The sequence below is a fragment of the Anabrus simplex genome, chromosome 1, assembly GCF_040414725.1.
Source record: "Anabrus simplex isolate iqAnaSimp1 chromosome 1, ASM4041472v1, whole genome shotgun sequence".
Lineage (NCBI taxonomy): Eukaryota > Metazoa > Arthropoda > Insecta > Orthoptera > Tettigoniidae > Anabrus > Anabrus simplex.
The window spans coordinates 79159586-79175590 of record NC_090265.1 but is presented as its reverse complement, the minus strand read 5'-3'; the positions used below and the strand labels follow the sequence as shown (position 1 = coordinate 79175590).

The window sequence follows — 16005 nt, the reverse complement described above, 5'->3', positions numbered from 1 at the left end:
GCTGAACATTGAATATTATGCAATGAGTGATTGGTAACACTGATATGAAGCATATTTACAAGAGTGAGTCCAGGAGTGGATCCTACTAACACCATATCAGGTATAGACAAAATTGCGTTAGCGTTTCTGTCGGAGACGAAGTACTGTTCAAGCAATTATATTCCAGTTTGATTGCTTGTAGCAACAATTAATCACACATACGCACACACACACACACACACACACACACACACACACACACAGACAGAGTAATATCAAAGGCTAAATTCCCTTTAATGCAAGAATTTCATTAACCTTCTCTTTGGGTTGGATGTCGAGAGCACATACACTCACAACTATTTAGATGAACTTCAAAATTCACTCTCTGAATGCTACTTTGATAGACAGAATGCTTTACCACATGCACAACAGGACTATTAAAATGCCTAAAAACAAATGTTAAAATTTCGGCTTACCTTATGCTTGTACATCCACTTTATGATCATTGACCACAACACTAATCTACAACTATTTTTCCTCAGACCATGCACACATTTTCGTAATTCTCACCTGCAACTTGTAGCGTAGCATTCCGGCTGATGGCATGGCCCGCCTGGTTCCTGGCCACACACCAATACACTCCACCATCCTGTTCCTTCTTGCCGTGCACCACACGAAGGAAGAAGAGGGATCCTGCTGGAAGAAGCACGCGGTGGGACTTGGCGTCCGATGGTGACGTCTTCACGGGTTCTCCGTCCTTGAACCACTCAATCACAGGTTCTGGCTTGCCCTCAGCCTTGCAGTTCAGTGTCACTGGCTCGTTTTTGGCTACGATAATGTCCGAAGGATGCTCCGTGATCCGAGGGGTGCGGTATTGTGCTGTAACAAGCAATTAAAGTAGAATGGTCATTTCACCATATAAGGCTTAGCATACAACAGTGCAGGTAAAACACAATATATTTTACGTTATAATATCATCATAGATTGTCCACATGAAAAACAAGACAATTAAGGAAGTCAAAGTCACTATTTCTTCTCTCTTCTTCAGCGAGCACAGCATCTATAACACAGAACTTTAAACGTTATTTCTTCTCTGTTTAAACTACTTTAGACGGATGACACCATGAGGCTGGTTACATGAACTGATAACTGTACTCAAACTAGATAATTTTCCGTCCTTAAATTGGATTATGAAAATAAGGTACAAACTGTATTTCACACAGCCTATATCTCCTTCGCCCTTTTCCCCAAAGTTGTTATTATTATTATTAGTATTATAACAGTAGAGAAATATGGAATTCAGTCACCCATAGAATATTTAAAAAATATTTTTTACGTTTTCGAAAGAACACATATCGTCAGCCACATACGGATATAACTTACAGTCCATCAGAACAATTTTCAATGGGTTCATTTTCCTCCGCTAATGCGTACAGGAAAATGAACCGTAAATACATTATACTGTAGGAGTGCGTAAATACGTCATGCAAACATACATTCCTCCAGCACGGAACGGTAAGATTCAATTTCCTTTACGGGTAACCATAGGAAAATAAACTCAACGAAAGTGGTTGGGAGCGTGACCACGTAAGCAAAAATAACTGATAGGAAAAGCATTACGACGGCTTACTTCTAAAACCTCGTATGTCCCGATGCTCTTCCTACGCATTATTTTCCTTAAGGCTGGCCAGGCCTCCCGGCCACATATGGATATGCAGTCCATCAGAACAATTTCCTATGCTGATATGTAAAGGAAAATAGACCTTACCATACCGTACAGTAGGGATGTTGTTTGTATCACGTATTTACGCACTCCTACGGTATAATGCATCTAAGGTTCAATTTCCTTTACAGTTTAGCATAGGAAAAGGAACACAACGAAAATTATTCTGATGGGCTGCATATCAATATGTGGCTGGGAGGCATGACCAGTCTTAAGGAAAATTTTGGGTAGAAAGGGCGTTGCGAGATACGAGGTTTTAGAAGTAAGCAGTCTATTAGCAGATAGACCTACAATGTTTTGCTGTAACAGCGACGAAACAAATACGACTATTTCACTGTAAGTGTAGAGAATGTATGTATTAATTAATACACTACTCATGCAACCATTATGACGTTCGTTTTTATTAATAATATGTAACTAACTGTTGCATTATGATTAGTTTCGCCATTTATACACCAGTGGCTACAGTATTTGAATAAAATATTGTATTAATGGTCACACTGTTGAAGTGTGCGTACGAAATTGCAAATTAAAGATTAATAAATAATTATAACAACCATATGACCTCAGCTACCACATGCATCTAATTCAATTTGTCGCTATCTGGCTCGTCAACTTCGATGTTCCATTTTATTTAGGCCTACAAGATGGCAGACAGAGTAAACCGAATCTCCCATGAGCGTCTATAACTGAGTTTTAAAGGATTTAGTCGGGTAAGCACCAGAGATCTTTTACATGCCGACATCGTTAGACATGGAGTTTGTAATGGCCATTATTCCGCCCTTCAAAAAGCCGACTGCATCTGTCAGGTTTGAACCCGCTCTCTTGGGATCTGGAGGCCGACACTACCAAAGATCCTCAGATCAAAGAAGTATGTTCAGAGGAACACAAACATTCAGCCCTCGTGTGAAGAGAATTAACCATATGTAGTTAAATCCTCGACTCGGCCAGGAATCAAACTCGGGAGACTCTGAACCGAAAGTCAGTACACTGAACATCCATTTTGTGATATCTGAAGCCATCTCTTTTCAGTTTTTACCCAGTTAATTTAAAACTTAGGTATTTCCGTCTGCCGAAACTAATTTTGATTAAATACATTTACAAAGTACCTGAAAAAGAAAGACATACAGCCATTATCCACCATCACCAAATTGACTAATGCATTAGGTTAATCCACTTCCGACAGATAAATATCGCATAAGTTAGTTCAATTAAGTTGTTTCTTTTTCAAGTATAATTCTGCTACTAGATGCTTTCTTTGTAAATTTATTTATTCAAAATAAGTTTCGGCACACGGAAGAGCCTAACAGTTATAAATTGACCATCCAGTCATGGAACCGGATCACTCGTCTATAATACCGTACCTCATCTCGCTGTCGACTTGGTCGACAGAATATTTTTTAAATGTAGCCAATTTAAGACTTTAAAATTTGACATCATTTAATCATCTGATATAGTTTTATGAGAGAAAATGACCATAGATTATTATCCGCAAAACTTTTTAGTGATACTTCGGCTCCCTAGTGCTGAATCAGTAGACCTCGGTTAACTTCGAGATTTGTATTGGCAACCTTTGACACAAAAACTATGAAACCGGGATGAGTGGCTCAGACGTTTGATGCACTGGCCTTCTGACCCCAACTTGGCACGTTCGATTCTGGCTCAGTCCGGTGGTACTTGAAGGTACTCAGATACGTCAGCCTCGTGTCAGTAGATTTACTGGCACGTAAAAGAACTCCTACGGGACTAAATTCCGGCACCTCGGCGTCTCCCAAAACCGAAAAAGAGAAGTTAGTGGGACGTAAAGCCAATTACATAATTAAAAAACTATGAATCGATTATGCATCGCCGTGTGACATCTGGCAGTATTACTGCAACACTTCAAGTACTGTTGTTGTTAACACAGCAAAGCCAAAATATGGGTTAGGATTGAACAGGAGTGAGGAAAATATTACGGGAGACACGTCAGTAGCTAACTTACGTCGACTGACCATTGAGGCATTCCATTCAGTATCTGCCGCAGATTGGGAAGGGTAACCTATTGCAGAAAGGCGAAAGAACTGGAAGAGGAATACTGGAGGCACGACGGTGTCATGGAAAATGAAATGTCGTATGGCTTTTAGTGCCGGAAATAGCCATGGACGAGACTGTAATTTATAGTACTGTAGATATCAGTGACGATTTTGAAAGTGATATTCCTGAGAATTCATGCTAGGAACAAGATTCGAATGTTACATAATGTTATACAATGTGTGTGTGTGACACAGTTATTGACTTAAGATAATAAAGGTTTAGAACATTCATATCGATCGATTATACTGTCGATTCAATTCAGATTTAATTTCCATTCAGTTGATAGTATCACCGGAACTGTGTGAATGTGGATAAATCCAGACTGTACAATTTCTTCTACAATGCCAACTATGCCTTTTATGTATATGTTTTTGACACGAAAATATATAATTATTTCTAAAATGATAGGTGCCGGAACGCATACCCACTCATTTTGCTCCCTTTTCAACCAACTGCCCTCCCACCCCCCGTTCCCCATGCAAGTCACAAGTTTTGATATTTCAAAACACATGTAGGGTACTATTTTCAATCCCCAGTGTGTACTATGCTCCAGTAACTTTTTATTTAGCAATCCCATTAAAAACACTGTACAAATAAAATAAATCCCTGGAAGGTGCCGGAACACCGTTTCGGCGCATTCCGGCCGAAATAAAACACTGGCCTGAGACCAAGTTGGAGGGTTCAATTCCTACTCCTCAAATAGTATTCGAAGGAGCTAAAATAAGCCAGCCTTTTGTTGACAGGTGTACTGATACGTAAAAGAACTTCCGCAGGCGAATCATCCAGCCTTCAGATTCTCCAGAAACCGTCATAAAGTCATTATTATTGTACCGGGAGGTACACCCCAACACCGCGCATTCAAACCAGCGCCTAAATGAACACCTCTATTGGTAAAACAGTGAAACTGAAAATACATCAACTTATTTATTTTTATTTATTTATTAATGCCTTACTGTACATGGCGGGGCTCAGGCTATGAAGCTTGCTATTATGCCAAACCATATAATTGTACACCTGTGTAAACAGAACATTATAACTACTTAAAATTAAAAATAAGTTTAGAACTTTACTCAGAAGATGTCACCACAGAAATATGATGTAATTTTGTTAATGTGAAGTTTCCTAAACTGACTGAATTTCTACTAATTTTGTTTGCTATACATCAAGAAGTTTGGACATTCTTCCACAGATGACACTACTAAAGACTATGATCATGCACTCTGGTGCGAGGTGTAAGAACTTATAATTTGAAGAAGTTTTGTATTTCTAAGTTCTTTTACTGATTGATGTTCATTTATTTTTGGGTTGGCAATATTTATTTTTCCTTTCCGTCAGTTTTTAATCTGGCCAATGAATATTTTTTGTAATTAACTTTCCACCAATCACAGGCTTCTTGTTCGATTTTGAGTGTTACTTTTGAATTTAACCAATAAAATTAAGATGGTGTGTCCTGATTAATCTTGAATGATCTCGAACCTTCCCTAAGAGTTTATAAACTGCGGCTTTTCACGTTTCTTGGCCAATTGATCGACATCTATCTGAGTGTGTGTGTTAAGAAGCAGGAGGCGGGTGGCCTCTTTCGCCGCCAGCTAGAACATCTACAAGGTAATGGCCACATAACTTTATTCTTTCTTGCTACCTCCACAGTTTAACCCGAGGGAAAAGTCCAAATCTTTAACTATATAACCAACTTTTCTAAAATGTAAATCTTCTTTCGGCTAATGTAAAAACTTCGTAAAATCTTTAACTGTAAATCGGGGATAGAGAGTGAATTACCCATCTCGAGCTCCCCTTCATCTTGGTTTGAGGTGACTACGTTTTATAACTGTTTTTCATACTTTAATGTGGTAAAGTAATTCCTATACGAGTCAGCTCAGTAGTTTGGGAATAGTCTCTGTTTCATTGGCCTAGAGCCCTGTAGGTTTCTAAGTTTTCATTATCTTGGAGCTCAGTTCGCCTCCATTCATTTTGTGTTTGGGCCAGTTATTTAACCTATTCCTTTTTCATGAAGGCCCCGTAGGTTGGGTATTAAATATCCCTGTATTAATCATTTTCAAATTGTGAATTGTGCCTTGAGAGGCCTGTAATTGTAAGTTGATGTTGCCTTGAGTAGGCTTGGAGACCTGAGACCCTGTTAACTCTTTTTCAAGTTTTGTAATTGTAAAGTGTGCCTCTGGGAGGGTTGATATTATGACTTAGGGAGCAACTGCTCTGGAATTAGGGGATTTCTGCTCTTATCTAATTAATTCTTCTTCCATTTGTAAACTTGTAAAACTAGGGGCATAAAGCCCGAAGCGTTAAGGTTCTGAATCTTGGATTTTTCCTAATCTGGTTTTAAGATTGGCATTGTACCTGGTTGTTATTTTTCCCTTGTGGAAATTTGTTAATTTTTTTTTTTATGAAACAAATATAACCTTTGTTAAAGTTTTAATTCAATTCTTGACATTGTATCTTAGAAGTGAAGCTTCCACGGTGTGAAGAATTATTTAATTTATTTTCCGGGTTGAACCGTGTTGTACTTGTACGCGTATCACGTACAGTTTGCCGACGTTTCGAATACATTGCAGTATTCATTGTCAAGGCGACTGAAATACCCCTACTCGATCCGAGGTAATCAGTCTCCCAGGCAGAGTTACACTACTAGAGTGGCCTTGATCTTGGCCTTTTATATCCTAGCCTATCTGGCTGGCGTAAGCCCTGGCTGTCTCGCGAGGCTTCTGGAAAGTTTATGTCACATCCAGGTAGTGCCCGCGCTGTTATGTAATGGGGTTGCGGCCCGTGTGTTTATGTTGTGGTCTGTATGTCTTAAACTATGAATGATGGGCATCCAAGAATTACTGATTTTGTATCCTTCTTCTAAATTTATGTTATTCGGATGTTTCTTGATTTCGATAGCCTCGCGGATTTTTCTTTCCATATTCCAAGGGATAGCTGCTAGGATCTTGGTCTTGTCAAATGATATTCCGTGCCTAGTTTCGTAGGAATGCTTGGCTACTGCTGAAATATCTGTGTTTTGGTTCTTGGTGTGACGGATATGTTCTTTTAGGCGGGTGGAGATCAGACGTTTTGTCTCACCTACATAACAAGCTCCGCAGCTACATTCAATGTGATACACTCCAGGGGCCTGTAATTCTATTGTGTCTTTTACTGGTGGTAGATAACGGGCTAGCTTACGGTGAGGTTTATAGATAGTTTTTATGTTGTATTTGTCCAGTATCTTGCCGATCCTGTCTGTAGTGTTTTTAATGTATGGCAGTATCGCTGTTTTCTGGCGGGTCAGTTCTTCTTTCCCGTTGTTTTCTCCTGCGGCGGTCTTTTCTTTCTTCTCTTCTGATTTTTTAAGGACTCGTCGGATGTTATTGAGCGAGTAGCCATTTTTCCTAAGGGTTTCCGTGAGGTGTTCTTTTTCTTCCTCGAGGTGCTCTGCGTCCGATATCGCTATGGCCCTGTTTACTAGTGATGTTAGGACAGCCTGCTTTTGTGATGGGTGATGATGAGACGAGGCGTGTAGGTACCTGTCTGTGTGAGTGGGTTTCCTGTATACTGCGCGACTCAGCGTCCCATTGGGGTTACGTATTACTAGCACATCCAGGAACGGTAGTTTTCCGTCTACTTCTATTTCCATGGTGAACTGAATATTTACGTGTATGGAGTTGAGATGGTCGAGAAATAGCTTTAGGTTATTGCTCCCGTGAGGCCAGATTACAAAAGTGTCGTCTACAAAACGGAGAAAACATTTCGGTTTCAGGGCAGATGTAGCTAAGGCTTTCTGTTCGAAGTGTTCCATATACATGTTTGCTATTATTGGAGAGAGTGGCGACCCCATCGCGGCCCCTTCAGTCTGTTCGTAGAACTCCCCGTTGAAATAGAAGTAAGTGGCGCTAAGGCATTCTTTAGCTAGTGTTGACAGGTCTTCTGGAAGTTTCTGGTCTAATAGCGGAAATACTTCTGTTAGCGGCACCTTGGTGAAAAGTGACGTGACGTCAAAGCTTACTAATAGGTCCGTACTTTCAATTGATTGGTCCTTAAGGAGCTGGATGAAATGTCGGGAGTCCTTCACGTAGGTTTCAGTGTTTCCTGTATGTGGCTGAAGTAGTCCAGCTAGGTAGCGGGCGATCTCGTGCGTGGGAGAGCCTATAGCGCTCACGATAGGTCGCAGAGGTATGCCTTCTTTGTGGATTTTAGGCAGGCCATACAATTTTGGAGGTATCGGGTCCGAGGATATCAGTTTCTTCTGTATTTCGGCTGGGATACTGGAATTTTTTACTAGTGTGTGGAGTTTGTTCTTAATGCGGTTGGTAGGGTTCCTAATTTTCCTGTATGTAGAATCGGTGAGTAATTGTTCTATTTTCCGAGTGTAGTCTGTGCGTGTCATTATCACCGTAGCGTTGCCTTTATCTGCGGGTAGGATAATTGTTTCCGTATCTTGACGTAGTGTTTTTAGGGCATGAATTTCTTCTTTAGTCAAATTGGATGGCGGCGGCTTAGCGGATCTCAGTAGACATGATACATCCTGTCTGATCTCCTCTGCAGATTCGGTAGGAAGGTGCCGGATTGCAATTTCTACTTTGCTAATTATTTCTTCTACCGGTATACTATTCGGAGCTACTGCGTAGTTGAGTCCTTTTCTCAAGACCGAGGTAGTGGGTTCACTGAGTGGCTTATCTGTGAGGTTTACTATTACATTCTTCTTCAGTGGAGCAGGTGGTTTCGGTTTCTGTTTTTGTAAGAGGCGGTTGAATTTCTTGTTTTGCTTGGCAGTGGCTAGTTCCAGTGTACGCTGGGATTGTGTGTTGCTAATGCTGTCTAACGTGGTCCAATCATTGAGCGACAGAGTGCTGGCAAGTTGCAGGTGGAGATGAAATAATTTATTGTTGAGGTAGTCCAGAGTCTGTCTTGTGTCACTGATCCGTTCTCTGAGGAGTTTTATGCTGGTTTCGTGAAGAATACGGTCAGTCCGTCGGTTCTTGGTGTGATATTTCAGTCTCACACATGCTGGTATAATGCTGTTGTCCCTGCAGCGTTTCAGAAAGGCGAGTCGAGCCAGGTAGTTACTCATTTTCTTCCGAAGGTTGTCGAACTGCCTAGTAGCTTTGAGAATATCCTCTGGACTCTGGACTACCTCAACAATAAATTATTTCATCTCCACCTGCAACTTGCCAGCACTCTGTCGCTCAATGATTGGACCACGTTAGACAGCATTAGCAACACACAATCCCAGCGTACACTGGAACTAGCCACTGCCAAGCAAAACAAGAAATTCAACCGCCTCTTACAAAAACAGAAACCGAAACCACCTGCTCCACTGAAGAAGAATGTAATAGTAAACCTCACAGATAAGCCACTCAGTGAACCCACTACCTCGGTCTTGAGAAAAGGACTCAACTACGCAGTAGCTCCGAATAGTATACCGGTAGAAGAAATAATTAGCAAAGTAGAAATTGCAATCCGGCACCTTCCTACCGAATCTGCAGAGGAGATCAGACAGGATGTATCATGTCTACTGAGATCCGCTAAGCCGCCGCCATCCAATTTGACTAAAGAAGAAATTCATGCCCTAAAAACACTACGTCAAGTGTAACGGTTCAAATCCCGTTACAAGATGATATCTGTATTTTTATTATTGTATGATTTTATCTGTATATTATTATTATTATTATTATTATTATTATTATTATGTCAGTATTATTATTATGTTATCTGTGATGTTGTACTATTATTGTAATTATCCGTTTTATTCAATTTTGCAATTGCCTGTTGCTTGCAAGATTGCACTTAGATGTATACATATATACGTATGTGTAGTATAACACTCAATACCTGTACAGTGAGAATTGTTGTATATATCAGAGATCGGATGTGACGTTGGTGCATTGTGCAATATTGTTGGCGAGTCTGCCAAGTCATCGCCAGGCCATGGCTATGTCATCGTATTTATTTAGAATATGCGCGCACGGTGTCATCGCCGCGGGGCTATTTCACCACTGCGTGTAATATCTGTCGCGTAGGTGGGAGTATGTCATTGTTATTTTTGGAGATTACGTAGCTGTGTCAACCAAAGTCTATATAAGGTGGGTGCACATTGTAGCGTCAGTCATTACTTATACGGATGCAGTACAGTGAAGTAGTCTACTAGATCAAGAGGCCTTAGTTGGCCAGTGAACGAGAGATGGTGAAGACTCAGTGAGCCATTATTGGTCATTGAGAGAGTGAGACCAAATGGTTGGTCCGTCACTTAGTGGAAGACGCGGACGCAAGGCTTACCAAGGAGTCAGAGAGGGCAACCCTGGACCTGCCAAGAGGTCATACCATATTGACTTACAAAGAAGTCAGATGATATGGAGAAGAAGCAGTCTCAAGGATGTATCACCACGTTAGGCGTGACACATCTACAGTAAACACCAGAGCAATGGATTACGTCGTAATTACACTAAAAGTGTTGAAGGTACAGTCAAGTGAATCAGTGAGGGAAATATTTCGTATAAATTGTTAAATGTCCGGTCAAGAAGAATTCAAATTCATGCCTAGTTTCTTTCAGTTGCAATGTCATAATTTCACATTCTCATCTGTTTTATCGCAACAAGACTCACTATTTTTATATATTATTTAAAGAATATATTTTGTTCTATCAAACGAATTCATAGTTTCATTTCATTGACAGTAAAATATCTTAACCTCAAAATTAATGGGGAAACCGAACGCCAATCTCCTTTTCCCAGAACTTATATGGTATGTTGTCAAAAGTAAGCTTATTACCCCACACCCTGTTAGTTTTTAGTAATAAATACATCTCAATGTGTCGACGCAACGTAGGACTCGAATAAATTCAGAATTTGTTCTGAATGACAGCATATCATAGGTTCATTTTGGGAGGAGTGTGAGCATTTAAGCCAACGGAAATTATTACCGGTAAATGTCAGGAGTGTAACTTTGTGATATATATTTGTATTTTGGGGATATGTCAAGGGATTTGAAGAGGGAAATTAATTTGAGATCGCGTACTATCACTAGTGAACCAAAGATGGACAAGGAAGACAATAACAAGTCATGTGACGACGAGGTCATTGCTTCTGCGGACATCCAAGGTGAGATTGAAAATAGGGAGCAGGTGAGCACGATGGAAGGTTCTGAGATAATTCAGGAAAGTGCAGAAATTGAGAAGCATACTGAAACTCAAAAGGAAGTCCCAGGGGGGAAGAACCAAGATCAATTTTCCTTGTTGATGGCCATAATAATTAGTAGAAATGAAAGTCAGAAACGAATGGAGGAAAATAATAAGAAAGAGATGAAAGAGATGAAAGAATTATTTAGTAGTAGTAGTGAAAATAATAAGAAAGAGATGAAAGAATTAATTAGTACTAATAATGAAAATTGTAATAAACAGATTAACTCTGTGAGTAGTAAGATGGAAGAATTAATTGGCAGTAATGAAGAAAATTGTAATGCGATCATTAGTAATATAGATACTAAGATATTAGAGATAAATAATCAAACATCTAAGTCAACATGTAAGTTAGAAAGTAAGTCAAATGAAGAATGTGTTGAAATGGGAGGTAAAATGAAGTTGAATCGGAGCAATATTCACATTCAGATTGAGCATGTCAAAGGAGCATTTTCAGAGAATATCGTAGAATTAAGTGATAAAAGTTCGAGTAATCGGGAAGAATTTCATAAGGTAGTCGAGAAAAGATCGGACAAAATTTACAATGCAGTTAGGGAAGATACGAGGGAACAGATTAGTAGAATTGAACAAATTGAAAGCAAACTTGTGGAGGTCACTGAACTACGGAATGAACAGGAAATGCTATCACAACAGGTGAGAGAGAGAGAGGAAGAATTGCAGGAAGACGTGAGAATAGTGGAAGAGAATGCTGAAAGAGCAGCGGAAGAAGAAGAAGAAGAAGAAGTTGTAAACTGCCAGGAAGTGATACGGCAGAAAGGTACAGGTGAGACGGCGAAAGAAGTGGTAATAGCGAGTGGTTTGTTCAATAGGGATCGTGATTTAACCAAGTTTTCTGGAAAACAGTTCAGTACTACAGAATTTGTAAAAGTAGTTGAGAAAAGATTTGCTAGTAAGTTGAGGAATAATAATACTGAATGGGAATACGTACTGGAAATATTGTCGAATGTTTTTATCGGTGAAAGTAGAATATGGTTTCGAGTATACTGGAATAATATGTCTAATTTAGGAGAGTTTAAAGTGTTCATTGATAGGCTTTGGAAAGAATGTGTGCAAGGGCGCGCGCAAGAGAGAGAGCGTATGATGTCTAGGGAAAGTAATATTGTAGAGAGAAGGGGGAAAATGTTAGCAGTGTATCAGAGGAGAGGGATTGATTATGATCCGCAGAGGATTAATAGTTGTGCTGATGGTGATAGTGGTCAGAAGAGTACCGAGAGAGAATCGGAAGATGGGAGGCGTATGTATTTGAGTTATGAGAGAAAAGGTCAGAAGAGTAATCAGAGAGAATCGGAAGATGGGAGGCGTACGGATTTGAGTTATCAGAGGGATTATGATAAGCCGAATATGAAGGTTATCAAGGTGTCGTTATCGAGTCAGAGTATTTCAGATTCACAGGGAATCGGGTAAATAAAGTGAACAGTCCGAAGGTAGAAAATGAACAGGTATTTAGTATAAGTAGTTATGTAGGGAAAGTAGATTTAAGTATAGTGTGATTGTGACCTAAGTAATGTTAAGTGAGATATTTAAGTAGTGCCGTAGTCGTAGATCATGCAGTAATTAATGATAGCAGTAAGTTAGACGTAAGAAGTGTTCTGTTAAGTGATGTAAGTACTTGTAATGCCGAGAATATGACGTAAGTAGTGAGGTAGTAACTCCGATGATGGAAATTGTGATATGAAGAATGTAAGCACAGGTACTATTAAATATTTTAACAGCTGTTGGGTAAGTCACTGTGAGTAAATAAAATGATAGCAGTACCAATCATAATTGAAGATATATGTAAGTTTCAACTATGCCTTGTTGTACCAGAACTTGTGTATTCAGTTATTTTAGGAGCTGACTTGGTTGCAAATCATGGAAGTAGATTAGACTTTGATTCGGGTAGTGTGTGTTTGTCCTGGGGGAAAACTAGCAAACAAGTATGTGTGAATTATGAAGGGTCTGAGGTAAGTGTTGATAACGTGTGTTCTGGTAAAGGTATTAGGGAGGTGAGTGAAGGTGTTCCTAGTGAGAGGAGATGTTTTGACGTGTGTCACGTGTGCATAAGACAGGATCCAAGGGATAGTCTGTATGAGACAGTGGCGAGAAGTAATTTGAGTGAATTACAGGAGGAGCAGTTGGGTTCGATGTTAGGTAAGCATCGAGATGTATTTAGTGGTTAGTGAGGAAGAACACGTATTTGAACATAAATTTGTAGTACATGACCATTCATCGTTTGTGGGAGGTAAGTACCCCAGTCAACTTAAAAATGCTAGTGACGTTTAAGAACAAATAAACATTATGCTGGATTACGGAATAATTGAACCATCTTGTAGCCATGGTATTGATTCTTTAATTATTGTTGCCAAGTAGGATGTGATGTTTTTGAGATATGTAAGTTTACAAGGGCAAAATTGATTCGTTTGAGTGACAGAGTGCTACTCAGAGTTCCATTTTCATCATCTGCAGAGGCGGGAAATATGTTGAAGTTATTATTTTGTATCAGGGGTATTTCACTATTGTGAACCGTATCGGGAAGTGTGCATATTCCTTAAAAGATCAGGAAGGGGATATTGTCGGTATTTGTAGTATTATATATGTAAAGAAGTATTTCACGTGAGATTTGTTGAAATAAGAGTAAGATGATTAAATTTTGTGAGAAACTGGCAAAATAAAACTAACATCTGCGATATGCGTGTAAACCAAGTGTCGTATTGGTGCATTGGAAGAATAAGTGCTACATTGTCATGTACTGTGTGACAAAAATAACGGAGAACAGGACATTGGACAGTTATCTGCGATAACCATATGCGAGAAAAGTTCTCATCTCATATAAGTGAATTTTCACAAAATATTTTGATATGTTAAAAAAAAAGGAGAAGAATGTTGTATATTGATTGAAAATTATTTGTGTGTGTTAAATCAAGTGCTATACTCTTGTGATTTGTATGAGAGAAAGAGAGAGAATGGGACACTGGACAGTTATCTACGATGGCAATGTGCGAGAAGAATTCTCATATTTGTGATATTTTATAAAATGTATGGATGTTGAAAAAGAAAATTATTGTTGTATACTCATTTAAAGTGTTTATCTGTGTCAGTGTTATATATATAATTTTGTTCATAAATCAATCGATTCTTTGTTCTTCGATTTATTTATGAGGGAGGCGAATTGTAACGGTTCAAATCCCGTTACAAGATGATATCTGTATTTTTATTATTGTATGATTTTATCTGTATATTATTATTATTATTATTATTATTATTATTATTATTATTATTATTATGTCAGTATTATTATTATGTTATCTGTGATGTTGTACTATTATTGTAATTATCCGTTTTATTCAATTTTGCAATTGCCTGTTGCTTGCAAGATTGCACTTAGATGTATACATATATACGTATGTGTAGTATAACACTCAATACCTGTACAGTGAGAATTGTTGTATATATCAGAGATCGGATGTGACGTTGGTGCATTGTGCAATATTGTTGGCGAGTCTGCCAAGTCATCGCCAGGCCATGGCTATGTCATCGTATTTATTTAGAATATGCGCGCACGGTGTCATCGCCGCGGGGCTATTTCACCACTGCGTGTAATATCTGTCGCGTAGGTGGGAGTATGTCATTGTTATTTTTGGAGATTACGTAGCTGTGTCAACCAAAGTCTATATAAGGTGGGTGCACATTGTAGCGTCAGTCATTACTTATACGGATGCAGTACAGTGAAGTAGTCTACTAGATCAAGAGGCCTTAGTTGGCCAGTGAACGAGAGATGGTGAAGACTCAGTGAGCCATTATTGGTCATTGAGAGAGTGAGACCAAATGGTTGGTCCGTCACTTAGTGGAAGACGCGGACGCAAGGCTTACCAAGGAGTCAGAGAGGGCAACCCTGGACCTGCCAAGAGGTCATACCATATTGACTTACAAAGAAGTCAGATGATATGGAGAAGAAGCAGTCTCAAGGATGTATCACCACGTTAGGCGTGACACATCTACAGTAAACACCAGAGCAATGGATTACGTCGTAATTACACTAAAAGTGTTGAAGGTACAGTCAAGTGAATCAGTGAGGGAAATATTTCGTATAAATTGTTAAATGTCCGGTCAAGAAGAATTCAAATTCATGCCTAGTTTCTTTCAGTTGCAATGTCATAATTTCACATTCTCATCTGTTTTATCGCAACAAGACTCACTATTTTTATATATTATTTAAAGAATATATTTTATTCTATCAAACGAATTCATAGTTTCATTTCATTGACAGTAAAATATCTTAACCTCAAAATTAATGGGGAAACCGAACGCCAATCTCCTTTTCCCAGAACTTATATGGTATGTTGTCAAAAGTAAGCTTATTACCCCACACCTTAGAGATGGTCAAGAGTCTCATTCTATTATTGCTGTACTGAGTGACAGCTGGCGCCCTTCAAATAACGTATGTGTAAGTAAGCAGGTAACAAGTAAGTGTGAGTACAGGGTTCGACGAGTGTGTATTTTATTTAATGAATGTTAATTTTCATAATTTTCAATATAAATTCAGATTAATATGTTTGTAAAATTAGGCAGCAAGTCAGGAACATACTCACACAAGATACGGAAACAATTATCCTACCCGCAGATAAAGGCAACGCTACGGTGATAATGACACGCACAGACTACACTCGGAAAATAGAACAATTACTCACCGATTCTACATACAGGAAAATTAGGAACCCTACCAACCGCATTAAGAACAAACTCCACACACTAGTAAAAAATTCCAGTATCCCAGCCGAAATACAGAAGAAACTGATATCCTCGGACCCGATACCTCCAAAATTGTATGGCCTGCCTAAAATCCACAAAGAAGGCATACCTCTGCGACCTATCGTGAGCGCTATAGGCTCTCCCACGCACGAGATCGCCCGCTACCTAGCTGGACTACTTCAGCCACATACAGGAAACACTGAAACCTACGTGAAGGACTCCCGACATTTCATCCAGCTCCTTAAGGACCAATCAATTGAAAGTACGGACCTATTAGTAAGCTTTGACGTCACGTCACTTTTCACCAAGGTGCCGCTAA

General features: G+C 39.2%; 1 protein-coding gene across 1 annotated transcript in view; it reads right to left on the bottom strand.

The window, feature by feature from the left end:
• The window catches only part of LOC136856842 (roundabout homolog 2), a 535367-nt gene that overhangs the window by 414093 nt on the left and 105269 nt on the right, over nucleotides 1–16005 (bottom strand). The window contains exon 3 of the mRNA XM_068229560.1: nucleotides 550–858. Coding sequence (XP_068085661.1) covers nucleotides 550–858 — 309 coding nt within the window. The remainder of the gene's footprint in view (nucleotides 1–549; nucleotides 859–16005) is intronic.